Source organism: Muntiacus reevesi, chromosome X (genome assembly GCF_963930625.1).
Source record: "Muntiacus reevesi chromosome X, mMunRee1.1, whole genome shotgun sequence".
In the NCBI taxonomy this organism is placed as follows: domain Eukaryota; kingdom Metazoa; phylum Chordata; class Mammalia; order Artiodactyla; family Cervidae; genus Muntiacus; species Muntiacus reevesi.
In genome coordinates, this window is record NC_089271.1 from 19,409,462 (window position 1) to 19,428,514 (window position 19,053).

The following is a 19,053-nucleotide window of genomic DNA, read 5'->3' on the forward strand; positions in this document are numbered from 1 at the left end:
GTTTTAACTTGTCTCTGGGCTTTCTTCAATCTCTCAACTTCCATGTCCTCTTCACCTGTCACTTCCTAAGAAATTCAGCTTAGGCTAATAGGAAACCTTTCCTGAACCCTCAAGAATGGGTTAGTTGCCATTTGACTCTATCCATTTTGTTGGGTACTTCTCTTAATTTATTGTAAATGCTTATTGAGGTGCTCATCTCTCCCCTGCTCATTATGCTTTGTAAAGAGTCACAGGTTGTGCCGCAAGTACCGTTGCACCCATAATACATGGAAGGCACACATCGGTATTTAGTGATTTTACAAGTTATAATATCTAATCTTAAAAAACATATTAAAATATTCTCGACATGGGCAAGTCACTGCCTTCAAGAAGCTCATTGTCTAGAATAGCTGTTCTCAAACTGTGTTTCCTGACCAGCAGCATCAGCATCATTTGGGAACTTGAGAAAAAAAAAATGTAGATTCTAAGGCCCCACCTCACACCTGCTAGATCAAAAACTGGTATTTCCAGGTGATTCTAACACATTCTGAAGTTTAAGAACTACATTAAAGAGAAATTATAGGAGATAGTGATGGCCATATTGGCACAGGGCCAATTTTAGGAATTGACTCTTTGGTTAGGCCTTTAGTGAGCTTTTCAAGTGTTTTGAGGAAAAGTACACTTTTATGTTGTAGCAGTATGTTGGTGCTGCAAAAAACTAGTAGTACAAAGAGCAGTTAGGGCTCTGAAGTCTAACAACCTGGTATCCAAGACAGATAAAGGAAGTGAGAAGCAGTATTAATTGCCAGAATCTGTTCTTTAGGATGGACTTCCCAGGTGACATAGTAGTGAAGAATCCACCTGAATGCAGGACACATAAGAAACACAGATTGGATCCCTGGGTAGGGAAGATCCCCTAGAGTAGGAAATGGCAACCTGCTTCAGTATTCTTGGCTGGGAAATCCCATGAACAGAAGAGGCTGAGGGGCACAGTCCATGTGGTTGCAAAGGGTTGGACATGACTGAGTAAGCACCACATTCTTCAGGATAGATGTGTGTTAAAAACAGGGGGAACTGTTGTAGGTGACTCCATGCTCAAAACTTGAGAGGATGATGGGGGAACTTTTTGTTGTTGCTGTTGAATGAAGTGTTGCATTCATTTGTACTACCAATGGAATATTTAGAGGAGGATGTTTGCTGTCACAATGCCTTGTGAATCAAACAGACTTGAATGAATTCTGGCTTTGCAACTTACCATGTTTCTCTTGGGCTTCCCTGATGGCTCAGATGGTAAAGAATCTGCCTGCAATGTGGGAACCCTGGGTTTGATCCTTGGCTTGGGAAGCTGCCCTGGAGAAGGGAATGGCTACCCACTCCAGTATTCTGGCTTGGAGAATTACATGTTTCTATTAATCTTGACCAAGAAAACTTAGTTAATCTCTTTTCTCTTCATCTAAAGTGGGTTTCTTCACATGTAAAATGGGTTTAATAGTTTACTTCCTAGCTGTAAGAATGAAGATATAAATAAAAGGAATGCAATATGAAGCATCTAGCACAGTGAATTACTGGTGCTTGATTATTCAGTAGTTATTAGTATGGATGAATGAACTGTTGAAAATATGCCACAACTTCTTGATAGGGATTGGGGACGGTTAGGAGGATTTGTGAGTCATGCAGAAAGTTGTTCGTGGAAGTTCTGGAAACAAGAGTTTTTTATAAGAAGATAGCATGGAATATTAGGCGAATAACACTTAGCCTGGAGGAACCACTTGCATGTATTGGTTGTGAGGAGGAAGAAAGATGGAGGACACATATTCAGAGTTGTATCAGGACCACATCCATTTACTACAAAGCTCATCTGTTGTCATCTCTTTGTACTTTTCTACCCATTTTGCATAGTAAAGTTGTAACGTATTGTGATTTTTGAAGTCTAATTATTTAGCCTGTGAAATAATACATAAACATGTCTTTTGGTGTTGAGTTCACTTTTTCACAAGTCTACCAGTTCTTTTTTGGATGTCTTTGATTATTAGAATGTTTTTCTTTGTATCCCAAACTCACTATCTCTTAAAGTTTTGTACCATATTTAATTCCTTCCCATATTAGTGGATTATACTTTTATATTAGCAACCACTAGAATCCCTGGTTTTCCTTCTTTCAAAGCTCCTTCTATCTCCTAGTACAGAAAGACTTTCATTGCAGCCAATGTAAATAATATAATTATTTTTCATATTACTGTTGTATCTTCACATGGCTTTTAATTCAGGCCTATCAAACTTAATACTTTAAAACCATAGCCAGAAACTCAAATGAGGAAATAGAAAAATAAGTTTGAAAAATGATTAACACACATTGATGTATTTCACTTATTTTGATGTCTGTGTACCATATCATTTAGCTCTGGAATGGGGCTCCCGAATTTATTGAAGTTATAACCCACATACTTGCCTCATTTCATAATATTAATACCATCTACTCATGTCCCCCTATAATCTGTCAACCACAAGTATCTTAGTAACAGAGAAATAAATTTGTCAGTAATTCACTATACTTAATTATGTTTGAAGATACATGAGGATACACAGAACCAGAGCTAGGAATCATTTTTCCTAGAGCTCTAAGACCACACCTCATCTGCCCTTGAATAGAACATGGTACAATTCAATAAATGGGTACAGTTGTTAAGCATAAAATGCAGTAGAAAAGGTAGAAAGTAAGGAAGAAATGATCCAAATCAGCTTGAGAAAAGACTAAGGAAAAAAGGATTATTCATATGAGAGGCATGTTGTCCAGTTGCTGTTAAAAGGTATACAAGTACTGGGGTTGGACTGATATAGCTAAAACCTATCTGCTATTAAGAAAAATGTTACATGTAAGCTGGGAATTACACAGCCAGCTTCATTACATTACTATTCAGCAGCTTCCACAAAAACCTAAATTAACACTTATGTTAGGAATCTATTGAAATCATTCATTGAATTAAAAAAAAATCAACAGATTATGTAGGTCTTATTATGAATAGTTAGTGATAATTTTGTTTTTCTTTTGACAGTTATATAAAAGAATAATGTACAGAGCAGGTGTCATTTCCCTGTCACCATCTTTTACTGTTCTACATAGTGTTGCCTTTCTGGTTCTTTTTGTGGGAATTTTCCATCGATAACAAACAGTCCTAATGAGATAATTCAGAAAATTCACGATTTTCTAACTGGAATATTACTCTTAGACTAGGTCCATTTATCAATATTTTGTTGGCGTTGTTGTTTATAAAACACGCTTATTGCCAAAGTTTAGGAAATTAAAGAGTAAATGGGAAAATATATATTATAGTCTTTATTGCCCTTTAACCATTGTTAGTGGTGGTACATGGCTTTCTGTGTTTTCTATATATACATATTTTTACAAAAGTAAAATTGAATTGCATTAGCTACATTTAAACTTTTACATCCCACGCTAATGGACATTTAAATTTTTACATCCCACGCTAATGGACATTTGCATAATGTACAGTTTTTGTTTGGTTTAAATGGCACTGCAACATATATGTTGCACATTTATCTCTATGCTTTTATCTAGTCATTTCCTTTTGGCAGTGGAAGTAGAATTTGAGAGCCAAAGATAAACATATGAGTTGCTTTTGTTTAAAAGACTGCTAATTGAATGTCAGTGAGTGTGGTAAGGTTGATTAAAAAGTAATAAAGTTATATAATTTTCTGCAATTAAATAACATTAATTCAGCTATAAAATTTAAGGCTTCCCAGGTGGTACAGTGGGAAACATTCCACCTGCCAGAGAGACACAGGTTCGAGCCCTGGATCGGGAAGATCCCCTGGAGAAGGAAATGGCAACCCACTCCAGTATTCTGGCCTGGAGAATCCCATGGATGGAGGAGCCTGGTGGGCTACAGTCCATGGGGTCACAAAGAGTTGGACATGGTTGAGTGACTGAGCATGCACACAAAATTTAAATCTAACCAAATTGTTACTTTGTCATCAAAAATCAATTTCACTTTCTCATGGAGAAACAATTCTGTTTTTTGGAATTGTGTAGTCAAAAGGAGCATAGAGAAATTTTGAAAGAGTAGGATGAATCAAATTACACTAAATGTTACACTGGAAAACCCAATCAAGCCCTAAGAATTTTCAACTAGTGACATGATTATGTCATAGAATAAAATGAAGAGAAATTGGTAGATAGAAATCAGTGTGTAATTCGTTGTCTAGAGTAGATAGGCTGAAAGAAGGTTACAGTAATATTGACTGCTTTATTATCATTAACAATTATCTAAATGAATAAAATAAATGATAAAATGTGGTTATCATTAATAAGTTGTTCATAAACTCTTTGTATAAACAGTATGTTTTCTCCCTCCAAACCTAGTATTTAAAAATCTGCTCACTTATTTTTTTGGCAAGCAAAATTAATAATGGAATTTGAACTAGCTTCGCTTTGATCTTGGCTCATAGAAATGGCTGTAGGGACACTTCTTAGCCATCAGAAGAATCAGAATCAGCGTACCTAATAATCTTCACTTAGGGAGACATTTGACCAGTATCATTGCTATAGCTGATCCACATTAAAGTGATTTAAAAAAAAATTGACAGCCTGTTATTCATATTAGGCAAGTATCATAATGATCATTTTGATTCCTATCTGAGACCCTGAGGTTTTAAGCATTATAATGTCTTGCTTCCTTTTTGTCCTAACTCTTTCTCTTCACCATTGCTCAGTTTATCTAGAGTAGAGACTGTAGTTTAAATGAATGGTCCGTCATATAAACTAAAGTCTCCCATTATCCTTCAGTGACTGTGGTCCAGAGTACCTCTTTCATCATAGTCTCTGGGATCTGTGCTAATTTGGATGAAAGTGCTCATTCTTTACAGCTTGAGCATTATCTCCCAGGCAAAAACATGGTGAATAGGCACAGGCACCCATTCCCTTTCATTTAGGTGCCTAGGAAGAAACTAGATCATGTTCAGACTATTGGCTAAATGTTGCTTGCAATCCAGGATAAATTTTGACCCACTGTATTTATGTAACACATTTATATAATTTATGTAGCATAAATTTCTAATCCATTAGAGTTGGAATAAATGGGTGTCTCTTTTAAATGTGAAATATATTTTTTAAACCTTGGAATAATAGATGTTTTTAATGTGTTTCTTTAAAGAATACTTCTAGGATTTCAAATAACTGCATAACCAGTATGTCTTAAAAGCAAATTAACAAATATTCAATAATGTAAAAGAATGATAAGTAATGTAACATGGATAACAGTTGAGCCAGGTTTTTGGACATTTATCAAGTTCTTCTGTTTAATTATACAGTATGTTTGGGGTGATATTCACATATCACATAATGGCTTCATTAAATTTAGCTTATTATATTTTAAATTTATAGAGTCTTTTGGAACACATTTTCAATAGCTGCTGCATTCGAGTAGCATTACCTTGTCATTTCTTACTCTATATTGTGGTTAAAGGTTTATTTTATCAATCCTGTCTTCCACGCTCAGAATGTCGCCTTGGTGTGTCAGTACCAGCTACTGGTAGTATAATGTCAGTCTCACTTAGGGACACTAGTACCACATATCTCTGAAAGATGGTGATGAGCAAGCATGTGGTTTAATTTGTAAGTTCAGGACATTGCCAAATCTTTGTTTCAGGCATGCGGATTCTTAAATTGTAAGCTGTGAACAAAACTTGGATCTACACCTTGTGCAGCATTAATAATGCCATAATTTCTTTTAATTCTAAATTACTCTATTGGTTGGATACCATCTTAGTCTCTGCTTTGACTTGTAAATGTCCATTGTTATCTCATAATGATATGGACGCTAATGCAATAACATGGTTAGTCAATTCAAAAATAAAGTATCTTTTTGAGTTTATATCTCCTGAAAATTGATAGGCTGGTACACCAATTATGTGGTTTTCTTTTTTTTCTTACTAATCTTATTAAAGGGGGAGAACATTAAATCTTTGCATACTGTACCTCAATTTTATTGTAATGATTTTGCTGGTTACCAGGTGGGGTGGCAGTTGAAAAATTTGGTGAATGCACTACGAGAGGACCCGAGTGGTGTTATCTTAACTTTGAAAAAGCGACCTCAGAGCATGCTTACCTCAGCACCAGCTTTACTGAAAAATATGAGATGGAAGCCCCTTGCTCTGCAGGTAATGAAGCTTAATCATAAGTCATACACCATCATTTTAGCCATAGATTATCTCAGTAATGCTTCTTTATTGTGCCTCATCTCAGCAGCATATGGATTAATCTTGTATGCTTTTGAAAATTTGTTTGTGAAATGATCTCTTCACAGCTGATCCTAATACGCTTAATTGTGATGAAATTTCAAAGTCACTATAACTAAAATCAAATGATAAAGAACCCTGCCTTAATTTTTAAACATTTTAAAGCATAATTCCAAAGAAAAGCACAAGTTATTTGAAGCCAAAATGTGGATAGAAATGAAAGTGAGAGGTTTCATTTTGTGATATAATTTTCAATTTAAAAGTTATATCCATATATACTTCTTGAAGAAACTAGATAAAAGTTTATAGAATTCTTTTAAATCAGCTCATGAGATAATAATAGTTGTTTTTGAACAGTAGGTAGAGAAAGTTTCAGATAGTAATTAAAATGTACCTATTACATTCTTCCTGATGGATCATTTTTTTTCTTTCCATCATGTACAAAGGCAAAAACAGGGAAATTGTTACATTAGAAATTCTGCATTTTTCTTCAGCATGAAACATCACTCTAAAATGTTACTCTGGATGTTGATAAATTAGGTTAAGAACCAGAGGTATCTAGGAAGTGATAAAAATATTCTGATTGATAAAGACAAGGAAATAATACATTTTCTTCCTTTTCAGTCAGGCTGTAATGTTTAAACACATCATAGAGGAAAATTTTACTCTTCACAAGACCTGCACTTTTAAAATAGAAGACCATTACCTTTCATAGAAGTTTAATTTTTAAAAATTAAAGTTGCCCATTGAAATAGAACATTTCCTGTTGTTCAGATTAAAAAGAAAAGCAATAAATGAAAATGCCATTGTTATCACTGCTATTAAGTTCTATATTAGTACCTTACACCAGTCTTGATTTTTTTTTTCCCTGAAATTCTCAGTTCTTCATTACACATGAATGGCCTTATAAATTATAATGATTTCTCATTGTTTAAAACTTTCCTACTTCTTGGCCTCAAAGTTGCATTATACTTAAATAACATAAAAATATAAAAAGAACATTAAGTTCTTTAAATTTTTAATGTGAATCTTTCTATTTTTTCAAATAAAGATGTATAAAAATATATTTAAAACTATATTAATATGTCCAAATGCACTTGACTTGCAGTATATGTTTATTATCAAAGATTTTTGATGATCATTAAAGTTCAGAGACCAATATTTGACTCTTTAATTCATAGATTAGCAAATCAGACCTTCCCATCACATCATTTTATTTTCTCACTACGTTGTAAGTTGCTTTGTTGTTCCACTCTATAGTTTTCTATTGACATGTCTTCCCCAAAGATCCTTCTTCAGAGCCTGAAAGGTGGGAACCCTGAAGAAGAGACCCTTACAGCCATTAAGTTTCCTTCTCTATATGTGTGGTTACATTTAACAGCTTCTCTCTAGCCCCTTCTGCTTCACAGTGAACACCAAAAAGACACTAATTTCTTGTTGATCCATGAACTCTATTTGAGGGAATATCTCTAGAAAATAAATTGATGATTTGATCCCCTTTTAGATTCTTTTCCACAAGCACAAACTGGAGAATTAAGCTAATGACAATATCTAGTTAAGAATCGCTTTTATAGAAAATTCTGAAATAATCAAAAGACCTTTTTTTTTCTTTGCTACACATACATTTGGTGTGTGTGTTTAAACCTAGAGAACAAAGACTTTAATTTTTTAAATTGCTCTACATCATTCCTTAATTATAGTAGATACTTAAAACACTGTTTCTAGGTTCATTCCTAAATGCCAAGAAATGTGCCTCATCAGATCACTAATTATATTTATTCCTTATTGCCTATTCAATTACTCTGAGTATGCTTGTAAATTTACTTTTTCAGAATGCTGAATTCAGAAAAAAAGAAAATCAGTATTTACATAAGTGCTTATATGTATTGACATTTTTATAAATTTGTTACTTCACCTGAATTTAGTTCACCTAAAATATATTGTCCAAGCTTGACTTTTTATAGATAAACAATACTATTAATGGGTTGGAGGAAGCAAGGAGGGACCCTGCTTTCAACTTTGAAAACTGACTTTACGGAGCAGAAGAAAGAGTAGGAGTTTTAAGTAAATACTTACAGGTGGTGGTAAAACAAAGTCTTAGGAGTAAGGGCAATGGATTAGTCCTGTAACATAGCACACCACCACCAAATCTCCCTAAAGTCTATTTTGAAGACCTGAAATTGTACCATTACAGAGTTTCATTTTGATCTTAAGGCTTTGGCTTGTGCTAAAATGCAGAAAGACACCAGAAGCATAGTGGAAACTATCTGGTCAGGATTTTAAGAGAATGAACACAACCAAAGATGGACAAAGCTTGAGGATTCCAGGGTCTGGAGGTTGTAAGTAGACTGCTTCCAGAAGGGGAAAAATCAAAGAAATAGTGGAATGAGAAAGTCTTACAGGCAGTTCTGGATTCTTTGTGTTTCCTGAGACCACATATTTTTCCTAGTGGCCAAGAAAGGACCTCATGTATGAAACTTAAGTGCTTAATGTAGCAACAGTCCTCTGTGCAGACATAAGTACTGTTCTTACTGTAATCCTGCTTCTGGTATGTTGCAGCCAAAATGCCCATTAACTCACCTGAATACAAATTTTTTATCTTCAAGCCTGAAGAATTGGACATTAGGTTATTTCTTCATAGGATATACCAATAGTCTACTAAGAATTATTTCAAATAGAGTTTACAAAAAGAAACAATCTGTGGCATTTATTTAACCTCAATATGTATATTTCATCTTTTTCTTTTATGATATCAGGCTTAGTGTTTTCAGATAAAGTATAGCAAAGTTTGTGTAGTTTGGAGGTAGATGCTAATACATGCCTCTAATGAAGGGAACAACTTCATTCTTACAAAGGAATAATTATTTTTTAAACTAATAAGGAAATAATTTGTACCTGCACAACTAAAATATAACCTTATCTACCTTAAGGTAGAAAATTTTTGAGGAATACATATGTTTTAATAAAAGTCATTTTAGTTCTAAAACGAATAGTAGCTTCTATTATTAATTAACTGCAATGACAAATTTTAATCTGGATTTTCTTTTGAAAATCATTCGTGGAATTATAGCCAAATAAGCAAAAGCATACAATTCAACTTCATGCTCACAGAGCAATTTCATTAGTACATTTCATGAAATTTGGCAACTCTTGTTAAATTCCTAATTTCTCAAATGTTTTGCAATAGAACTGAAAGACTTAAAGATATTTTAGTCAAATACTACATGCAGATTTAATCTGGAATTGAATTTGTTGTCATCTGCACCCATTTATGTATAGTGGAGATGTTCTACCTAAGGTAGAATCTTTTATTCTGAGAAAGCGAACTAGCAGTTGCTTTCTGAGAACTGTTTTTAAAACATGTCCTTAGTAGCACCCTCTACTACTGTCCTGGATTTTGGTAAGCATGGTGGTTGCTTATGGTCAAGTCCTTGAAATTCAGTGAAAAAATCCTGGGGAATTATGGATAAACCTCAGTGTATATTTTTTGATGTTTGTCATCTTAAATTAGCGTGCATAGGTCACCAGCTTGCACGAATGGTGGTGTTTTCTTCTTACAAGAGATGTATGGGAGAATTAGCTGGACACTGGTGAGAATATTGATTGAAATCATCACTGGGAATCAACAATTTTAAAAAACATTTAGGAACCCAACTTTTTTTTTTTTTTGTGAAATGCATCTCAAAAATAATCACTAAAATCAATGCTGGAATTCGATTTACTGATACAGGTTTCATTAAACATTTTTAATGTAAAATGATATCAAGCTGTATCATTAGAATTGCTCCTAGACTGTTCTAATCCATAAGTCTTTTATATCGAAGTGATAAATTTTTGTGTGCTTTTTGTGCTTTTCACTTTAACTGCTATTGCTTAGCATTACCTTGATGCCATTTTTACAAGATATTTAAATTAAAGACTTTTGAGCAGAGAAAGAAATGGAAAGCAAACAGTCATAGTAGTCAGTTTTGTCTATCAACTGGTGTAATGACTGAAGAACACTGATAATGTTACATTTCAAATACATAGAAATATGAATGGTTGAAGTCACTGTAAAAATAAAAAAAGCAGCAATAATAAAATTTAAATATCAAAGTTATAGGATGGGGTGACCAGAAACCATTAGAAGCAAAGTGTATATGTTTCTGAGAATTTTGCTTTAAAAGCATGTTTTGGAGGAAGCAAGGAAGGTAACTAATATTAGATATGACACTAGAGAAGAAAATAAGTTTTAACTAAAGATGTAATTGTGCTGACTGGGAGGCAGAAACAATTACATGTTTTACATGCTCAAATTAGTAAATAGCTGCAAGCAATTGTCACATCAGATTTTTGTTCACCAATGTTTAAGCAAATTAATTAAAGGATCTAAATCACATTTGTGGTTTTCAACCAAATGCTTTCAAAATGTTAACAGAGACTACAAATAATCACCTAATATAAAAAATTATTTTTTAGTTTCTCTATTCTTTAGCTTCCTATTCTTTCTTTAGTTAATATCCTGAAAATAATGCATAGTGTAAGGTGAAAAAATTGGAAGCTCAGTTTTAATGTTGCAGTATTAACTATGCCCATAAGAGTAGACAGCATAAATATCCTAGTGGTAGTTTCAGTAAAGTGTGCAAATTTTGATGATTAATTGAAAAAAGCAATTTTTTGGTGTGACTCTAAAGTGTATATTATTTGTGTATTATATAATCATGTACATAATTTTATGCCCATAGATCTATTTTTAACTTATACAGATACAGCTTCCTGATCAAATCTGTGGTTGAAAAAAAATGTTTTTTCCTTTGTAGTCTGATAAGAAAGGGAAGATTACATGCTTTAAGGAGAAGACTCAAGTCTTTTGTATTTATAAATTTGTATTTTAGAAAAGGCTGAGAAAAAAACTGAGAGTGGGAGAATTTAGAATACATGTGTTTCTCTTACTTAGACTCTTTTCAAATCATTGAATACTTAAGAAAATCTTACCCAGGAAAAATTATGCCCAATAATTTTCCAAATTAGATCTAATATTCTTTATATGATCAAGAAATTTACAAGATTGTATGCAACTTCTTGCCTCCCAAAATCCAGAATACATTTTCTCTGCAGCATTTCTTTAGATGTCTCAGAGTTGCTAACATAAAACAATATTCTGGTACTTGTATTGGAATTATAATAAAAATGTGTTTGAACTGAATAAGGACTTGTGTGAATGTTCTGTGCTAAAATAATGGGGTATTGTGTTCCAGTTGAGTCTGTACTTATTCCCAAGAGTGAATAAAATTAATGGTCAGGTTTTCTACTTGATGTAATCATTCATATTTCAATGAGTATTTTCCCTCTGGAAGACAAAGCAAACTCTTTGTGATATTTGCATTAGTGAGTTCTACAGATAACTGCATAATGTGTAATGCACCATTTTCATCTTTTAACATTGGGGCAGTCTTTATGTCATTGATTCCATTCAAGACTTTATATAGCTCTATGAAAGCTGGGTCACTTACCAGATAGAGGGACAACTAAATTAAGATATGGTTGCCAGGAGTTGTTAATATGTAAAATGTTTCAAATAAAACCTTTAACATTAAATGTAGTTTTTTAGGTATAGACGCTCTTTTCTCATAGTCTTTAAGGCCATATGGTTTTCAGAGGTACGTTAATACCTTCCAGATGTGCTCAGTTACCTTAAGAGATGTTAGCATCCGGGACAAGAGGAAAGGTCCTGAGCCATCAGAGAACTTAAAGTGAGATTTCAGTGATCCCTTACAAAAGCTGAAAATTTTAGTTTATACTAATCACAGCCTCCCAATGATGTTTAAACTGGAGGAGTAGGATCTTTTTACTAAATTCATCACTCATGATTCAGAGGAAGATTTGTGCCGTGCCATATTGTGGGATACAGTTTAAAGGTATTTATAGAGTTCAAACTGACAATATGAGAAACATGTGTATGTAATATAATATATTTCTGAGTCCTGTTCATAGTAGTAACTTATCATTAATTGACTAAGGTTATAAATGTATACTTGAAGAGATGCATATATGATCATTTTATTTAGGATTTGGATATTTCAAAATATGCATGCCTGTGCCCCAAAAAATCTGTCATAGATTTCTTTTAGAAGAGTAAACAGTATGTATGCAAAATATGTCCTTCCTGTTGGAGCCTCATTGAATCTGGAAGGAAAACTTTGTCATTAGAACTATTGATATATGAAAAATAAATTTTGTGAAAAGGTCCTTCCAGAAAATAAACCCACTTGAATAGAATCCAAAATGGATCCAGTCATGCTTGATTGCATACCAAAGTGGATCAAGTTATACTGAAGCTTCATGCTTGCTTGAGTTACAAGACACGGTCTTAAAATACCCTTGTATTTTATCCATAAGTGATAATAGTTCTTAATTCTCTTCCTATGCAGATTTTCCCAATATACGAGAAAAAGTCAAAATAAGCAAAGTGGTACAATAAAAAAAAATTATCCTTTATTTCTACTTTTTTTCCTTAAATTGGAAATTCTTTATAATACAATGATAAACTACTTTCCTTATACTATTTTATGAAGAAATTATTAAAGTAAATGTTACCAAGGTAGGAAAAACTATCCTTCTGCATTATTATACTCGCATATTTAGGTTTTTGTCTGACCTCAGGCATATGTCTATTAAATTTTGAATTAAATGCAGAGAGAACTTTTTGATTTGAGGGAAGCTGTGTTTTCCACTTTTTTGTGTGTATTAGATAGTTACTGGTGGTAGGTGTAATTTTAATGGCATTTGTTACACCTAGGACTTTCTCACTGATAATTTCAACTAATAGCATCATTTATTCTGTGCTTTATTTAGTCACATTTTGCCTATCTTTCTAATGTTCTTTAATGCCATTTTCATTCTTTTGTCATTTATATTTTGTAACGTTTCAATTCTTGTCCTAACTTAGAGCTTTTTAAAGGCATTATAAATTATCACAAATTTCCTTTGGGGTTAAGTAGCTATTTCCATTTTCCCATGAAGATTCTATTTTGCCATACTTTATTTTTCCATTGCTTAATGTCTTCTTTAAAATATGATTCTCAAGAATAATGTTTACTTTTTAGTTTGAATTAGCTTGACAAAAATATACTGAATAAATTTATTATTTATCATGTGTCTTATACTTAGTACAAGGCATACCAGATATCTGCATGATAAACCAATTTCAATGTTTTCTATGATTTACCAGTTAATAAAATAACTAGTAAGTAGAGTAAACAGAATCAACTAATCTCTTCTTTCTCTGAAAGAATAAGTTGTTTTTTTCAACCACTTCAATTAATTAACCAGCTGAGACAATCAAACCTGTTATTTGTTTAAGCATATCTGTCTTTTTTTCCTACATTTTTGCTAATTTAACTGTGCTGAGAACATTAATAGCAAATCTGTGCTGAAAATAGAAACCTATAGAAAAGATCGATTTGAAGGAAGTTGACACGACTGATATTTAAAGTTCCTGCAAGGAGAAGGATCAAGTACCCTAAATAGACAATCCTTGTAGCAGTCCAGGCAGAAGAAAATACTTTTATTGGTCCTTCCCTCACACTTCACTTGTGATCACTGACTACTACTCCTCCTTTTTTCCTACCTTCCTGCCTCTTTGTTTGGGGAGGATAGGGATAGATACCAAGAGAAATTATCTTTAGTTCTGCAGATGGTAAAATAAAAGGAGAGAAGTCTTCAGAATTAAAGTAGTAATCCTAGGAAAGAAGAAAGAGAATAAAAAATGTTTAGATTATGTTTTTAAATGTTATGTTTTTAGAACTTGTTTTTAAGTTCACTCATAGTGTTAAGATAATTTAAAATAAAAGCATATTAGAGCATTTAAAAAGCATACTGAATATTCATTTTTCCCTCACAGTGCATCTGTTGTAGAAAATGTTGGCAAGTAATGTACTGTGTAATGAGTGTTTTCTTTACATTTCTATAATTATGAAATTTTGTTTAGATTTCTGTTTAGTGTCATTTGTATTTAATAATAAGATATCCTGACAGAAAAAAAATTGTAAACAATCACATTACAGATCACACTTAACCTAAAGATCCTATCATTCAAAGATCTATTGGAGAGACTTGTACTACCTTCTTAGAAAGAATATAATACTTTATTTCCTCAGGCTTCATGGTGTTCATCTGTACAAGTAACTCCTGATTACCTATATAAATTTCAGGATTTCCCATTGCCAAAATTTTTGTTTCTAAAAGACACACATAGTTTAACTTAGTACTATTCCAAAGTCAGCATATTTAAACATAAACAGCATAGTCTTTACTGTATGTTTTCAAAATATATCAAAATTCTTCGACATGTAAACTTTCAGACTTCTTAAATATCATATAAGGTACAATATTCTAGAATCCCAAAATAAATTATCAATTATTTTTCCCTTCTCTCTCTCTTTCTTTAATTTCTATTTCACATAGATTAAAACTTAACCGTCATTTTGGCAGGATGTGTGATTTCAAGCTATTAAGGTGAGCTGTGTAAAAAGGAAGGTCAAAAACCATGAACTGAGCCATAAACTATGTAGCCTACCCCAGGGACCTACATTGTACATTGTATTTATGCTTGGTTTCTGAACAAATTTTGTTTATCTGTACAAAAATATTGTCATAATATAAAATAGTTGTACTGTGCCTTTCTTTGAGTGTCCAGCAATACATGTTAAAGTAATAGAACTATGGGTCTATATACAGCTATCCTAAAAGTGTTTTCATACTGGCTAAAGGGCAACATCTTGTCATGTGAAGATGCAGTTCATTTTGTGATCATCATTTTTGTTTGCAATTACATAGAAGTTCTTATTTCTCAATGTTATTGTATATGTAGCTAATCAGTCAGATATCTGTAAGATAAACATGAACATGTGTGAATTTTAGTTTCACCTTAGAGAAATTTCTCAAACCACAATATCCTTTCCAAATGCTGTGATGCTTAGAATTCGGAGTGTTCGTAAGTTAGTGCATCCTGAGGTATGGCTTAATTCAGTAAATAGAATATCTTAATTTTTCAAAAACTTATTTAATAGGTAAATACAGGCATGAAAATAAGCTCTATAGGTATACCACTAAAAGTTATTTTAAGCAATGGTAAATGTGTGTGCCTATGACAAGTGAAATGATTGTGTCACACTAATCACCATACTTTTGAAGATGTACCATAAAATGACTTTGAGAAGACAGTATTGTTTATATTTATGGAAGAAGTACATTTCCTAGGAAATATTCTCATGTTAGCCTTTCGTACTCTATTTTTGTAATATTTTCTGAGAATCTGTGACTTTTTACTAACTTAGGAGTATAATGCATCTCTTTTGGGAAAAGATCTGAAATAATCTTTCTTGTATAGTCAAGATGTGAGTGAACTCATTCTTTTGGAAGTTAGTCTTTATTATCTTTCTTTCAAAAGTGGGTTTCTAACAAAGCAAATTCAAATAAGTTTCTAACTGTGAGATAGATCTCTCCATTATGAAACACTGCGTGATATTATTACCTTACAAATAGCTTTAACTGATGATGCCACACAATAAGGTGAGTTAGGAACTAAATGGAAATCTATTTGTTTTTGAAGATTCAAAGGAATATCCATGTGCTAAATAACATGCTTCTTGATTTCAGCCAAGTTCAAAAACTTTGTAGAAATAGATCACTTAAAAATGATAACTATGTGTCATTGTTGTTGTTGTTGTTGTTTGTGTGTTGTTTGTGTGCGTATGTATTTTCTTTTTCATTTTAACCAGCCTCTTATACCTAGAAGTCCCACAAGCAGCGTTGCCACGCCCTCCAGCACCATCAGTACACCCACCAAAAGAGACAGTTCTGCCCTTCAGGATCTCTACATCCCCCCTCCTCCTGCAGAACCATATATTCCCAGGTATCGAACTAACCATCATTTTGTTCTGTGTAGCTTCCAGCTAAAGACTGACCTCAGTACATGAGACCTGTGAAGTAAATTCTCAAGGAACATCTTTAATATTTTCTCAGTTAAGAATTCTGAGCACATTCTGGAAAAAAAATTACATTATAGAAACTGTGGGCTTCCCAGGTGGCTCAGTGGTCAAGAATCCGCCCGCCAATGCAGGAGATGCAGGTTCAGTCCCTCAGTTGGGATTATCCCCCCGAGGAGGAAGTGGCAACCCACTCCAGTATTCTTGCCTGGGAAATCCCATGGACAGAGGAGCTTGGCAGTCCACGGGGTCACAAAAGAGCTGGACACGACTTAGCAACTAAACAACATAGAGACTTGTACTCTAGTTAGTAATAACAATAACCATGATTTGTATTAAACACTCTACATTAAATATTTTATAAACATTATCTCATATAATAGGAAATAATAGGACACTAATATAAAATAACAATTTAGGATTCTTTTAGTAAGTGAAAAATCATTGAGGCTCTTTGACACAGAGAAGAAATCTCAGGTTACTTTGGAGCATTCCATACTTTTTCTCTAAATGAGAAAGTTCCAGGTAACTTTTATGCCTTCTTAAATGTATGTAATTAGGAAGAGTTTTTTTTTCTTGGATGATAATGAGAGAGTATTTTTCCCCCAATACCTCTGTATCTACAGTTTCCACTTGGTTAGTTCATTAATGTTTCTTTCAGAAAGTAGAAAGAGTTTGCAAGAGAATGAGTTGCTTTTAAAGTCTATTTTCAGATTTCTGGAGGCTGTATCTCTATTTCATGTTCCAAATTCCTATTTGAAATTCCTGGCAGGTGGAAGAATATAATTCTGTGCCATCCTGCATTCTGTCCAGAAACATTCTGGTTTCCAGCCTGTGGAATACAAAAATTATGGGAAAAGGCCAGCACTAAATGGAGATAATTAATACCAATCACAAAGTGTTTGATTCAGTTTTTACATTAGTTGTGCAGTCATTCAAAAACAATAATTTAATGTCTCATGTTTTCAAGCTATACTTAATATTAAAATTCTTTAATAAATCAAAGCACAGAAATTCCTCTTTTTAATTACTTTTCATTATTCTTTAGTACATCTAATGCTTCATTCTATTGGCTATGATGCTACTGACATTTTACAATCTAAATGCTACATGACAACATGGCATGTGTGCAAATCCTGTGTTGTCATCTAGTAGTAAAACTACAGCCAATTTTAAAAACATTTAAGGTTTTTTAAAAATTAAATGTTGTGAGAACATGATTTGTGAGAAGATATAATTTGCTAAGCTGGCGTTTCAAAAATCTTACTAATATATAATTTATACTCTTAAGTCAGATTTACAATCAGTTGTACAAATTCATTCAATATCCTAGTCAAATGTAAGTTGAATTTTAATTAAGGTAGTGTTGTACTTTTTAAATATTCTTGTAAAAGGAACAATAAAAGCATGTGTGTTTCAAATAGGAAATGACTCTTTTGGTTTGTTTTCATTTTCATTGGAAAGATTTTTATTCAGGGCAAATGATTATTTAAAAGACCTTATTTGTCAGAGTGCCACATGTCCAGATAAACATCAGAAAACTATTTTTAGCAAATCCCTGCAGTTTTTTGATGTTCTTTCCTTGTCTCTTGGATAGGGAGGAACTTGTAATAAAGACAATATTTCCTAGGCAACATATTTAAAATGTACCTCAGAAGACAAGAGTGTTAAACAATCTAGTTCTGTCCTCCAGGTGTGGTGCAGATATGAAGGCAATAGATTGAAGTCAATAAAAAGCTTTAAATATTCTATTTACATAAACAGGAGAATGCAAGAGACTGAAGTATCAACACATAGTACTTGTTTTGGTAGTATTGCTTGAATGCTCCATACTTTTCAGGAAAATTCATAATTAGAGTCTTATCTCACTTTAATTGATTCTTAGTCTAGCGTGTAGTTTAACAGAATGTTCTAACTGTGTTCTGAGTCAAATTATTAGTTACCTAGTCACACAGTCGTTTGATATAGCAGTTAGAAGATATATACATCAGAGTCCCTTTGTACCACAGCCTTGTATAAATTATCAGCATTTTCTAGTTTCACTTGAAGTTATAATCATAAAACTTTTTGCATTTGTCATTCTTTTATAGTTACAGCCATGGCATTTTCTCCCTTAATTTTCATGATGAAGGATTTATCTAATTAAACTCATCTAAGCATTTCTTTTTTTCCTCCATTAAAAACATTTGTCTTTATAGGGTAGGCATTTCGGTGATGATTTGAATTGTGAATAATAAAAGCTTTCTCATCTTAAAACCAAAAAAACCTTAAAAATGGTAGGAATGATTGTCACCTTAAGTAGACTTTTCTTCGTGTGATTATCATTCTTCAAACACATTTATTCCAGGAAAAGAATGTGATCACAAAAGTGACTTTTTCACTGAAGGAGAAAACACTCATATACATGACGTGGGTGAAGTTTGGTCCATTTGTATTACATGACTGTATGCAATTTCATCATCAAAGTAGACAGTGAACTTTCATACTTAACCAGCATTCTTTATTTTATCTTGGAAACTAAGGATTTATAATTCTTGCACAACTATGAAGTTTAAGTACTAATTTATCTCATTGATTGTACTATGAGCCATTAAATATAAAGATAGTACAATGAAGCAGTGCTCTAGCTTTTCATCGATTCCCTTAAACACTTTTTAGAGCAAAAGTGTAGGTTTATTATATTTTGGCCACCTGATGCGAAGAGCTGACTCATTGGAAAAGACCCTGATGTTGGGAAAGATTGAAGGCAGGAGGAGAGGGGGACGACAGAGGATGAGATGGTTGGATGGCATCACCGACTCAATGGACATGGGTTGGGTGGACTCCGGGAGTTAGTGGTGGACAGGGAGTCC

At 33.1% G+C, this 19,053-nt stretch overlaps 1 protein-coding gene across 4 annotated transcripts in view; it reads left to right on the forward strand.

Annotated features, from left to right (window-relative positions):
• The window catches only part of CNKSR2 (connector enhancer of kinase suppressor of Ras 2), a 263,683-nt gene that overhangs the window by 135,703 nt on the left and 108,927 nt on the right, over positions 1 to 19,053 (forward strand). For 2 of the 4 annotated variants that reach the window (XM_065916516.1, XM_065916517.1), the window contains exons 9-10: positions 6,009 to 6,155; positions 15,995 to 16,128. In XM_065916516.1, coding sequence (XP_065772588.1) covers positions 6,009 to 6,155; positions 15,995 to 16,128 — 281 coding nt within the window. The remainder of the gene's footprint in view (positions 1 to 6,008; positions 6,156 to 15,994; positions 16,129 to 19,053) is intronic. The other 2 variants (XM_065916518.1, XM_065916519.1) reach the window with 1 other exon arrangement.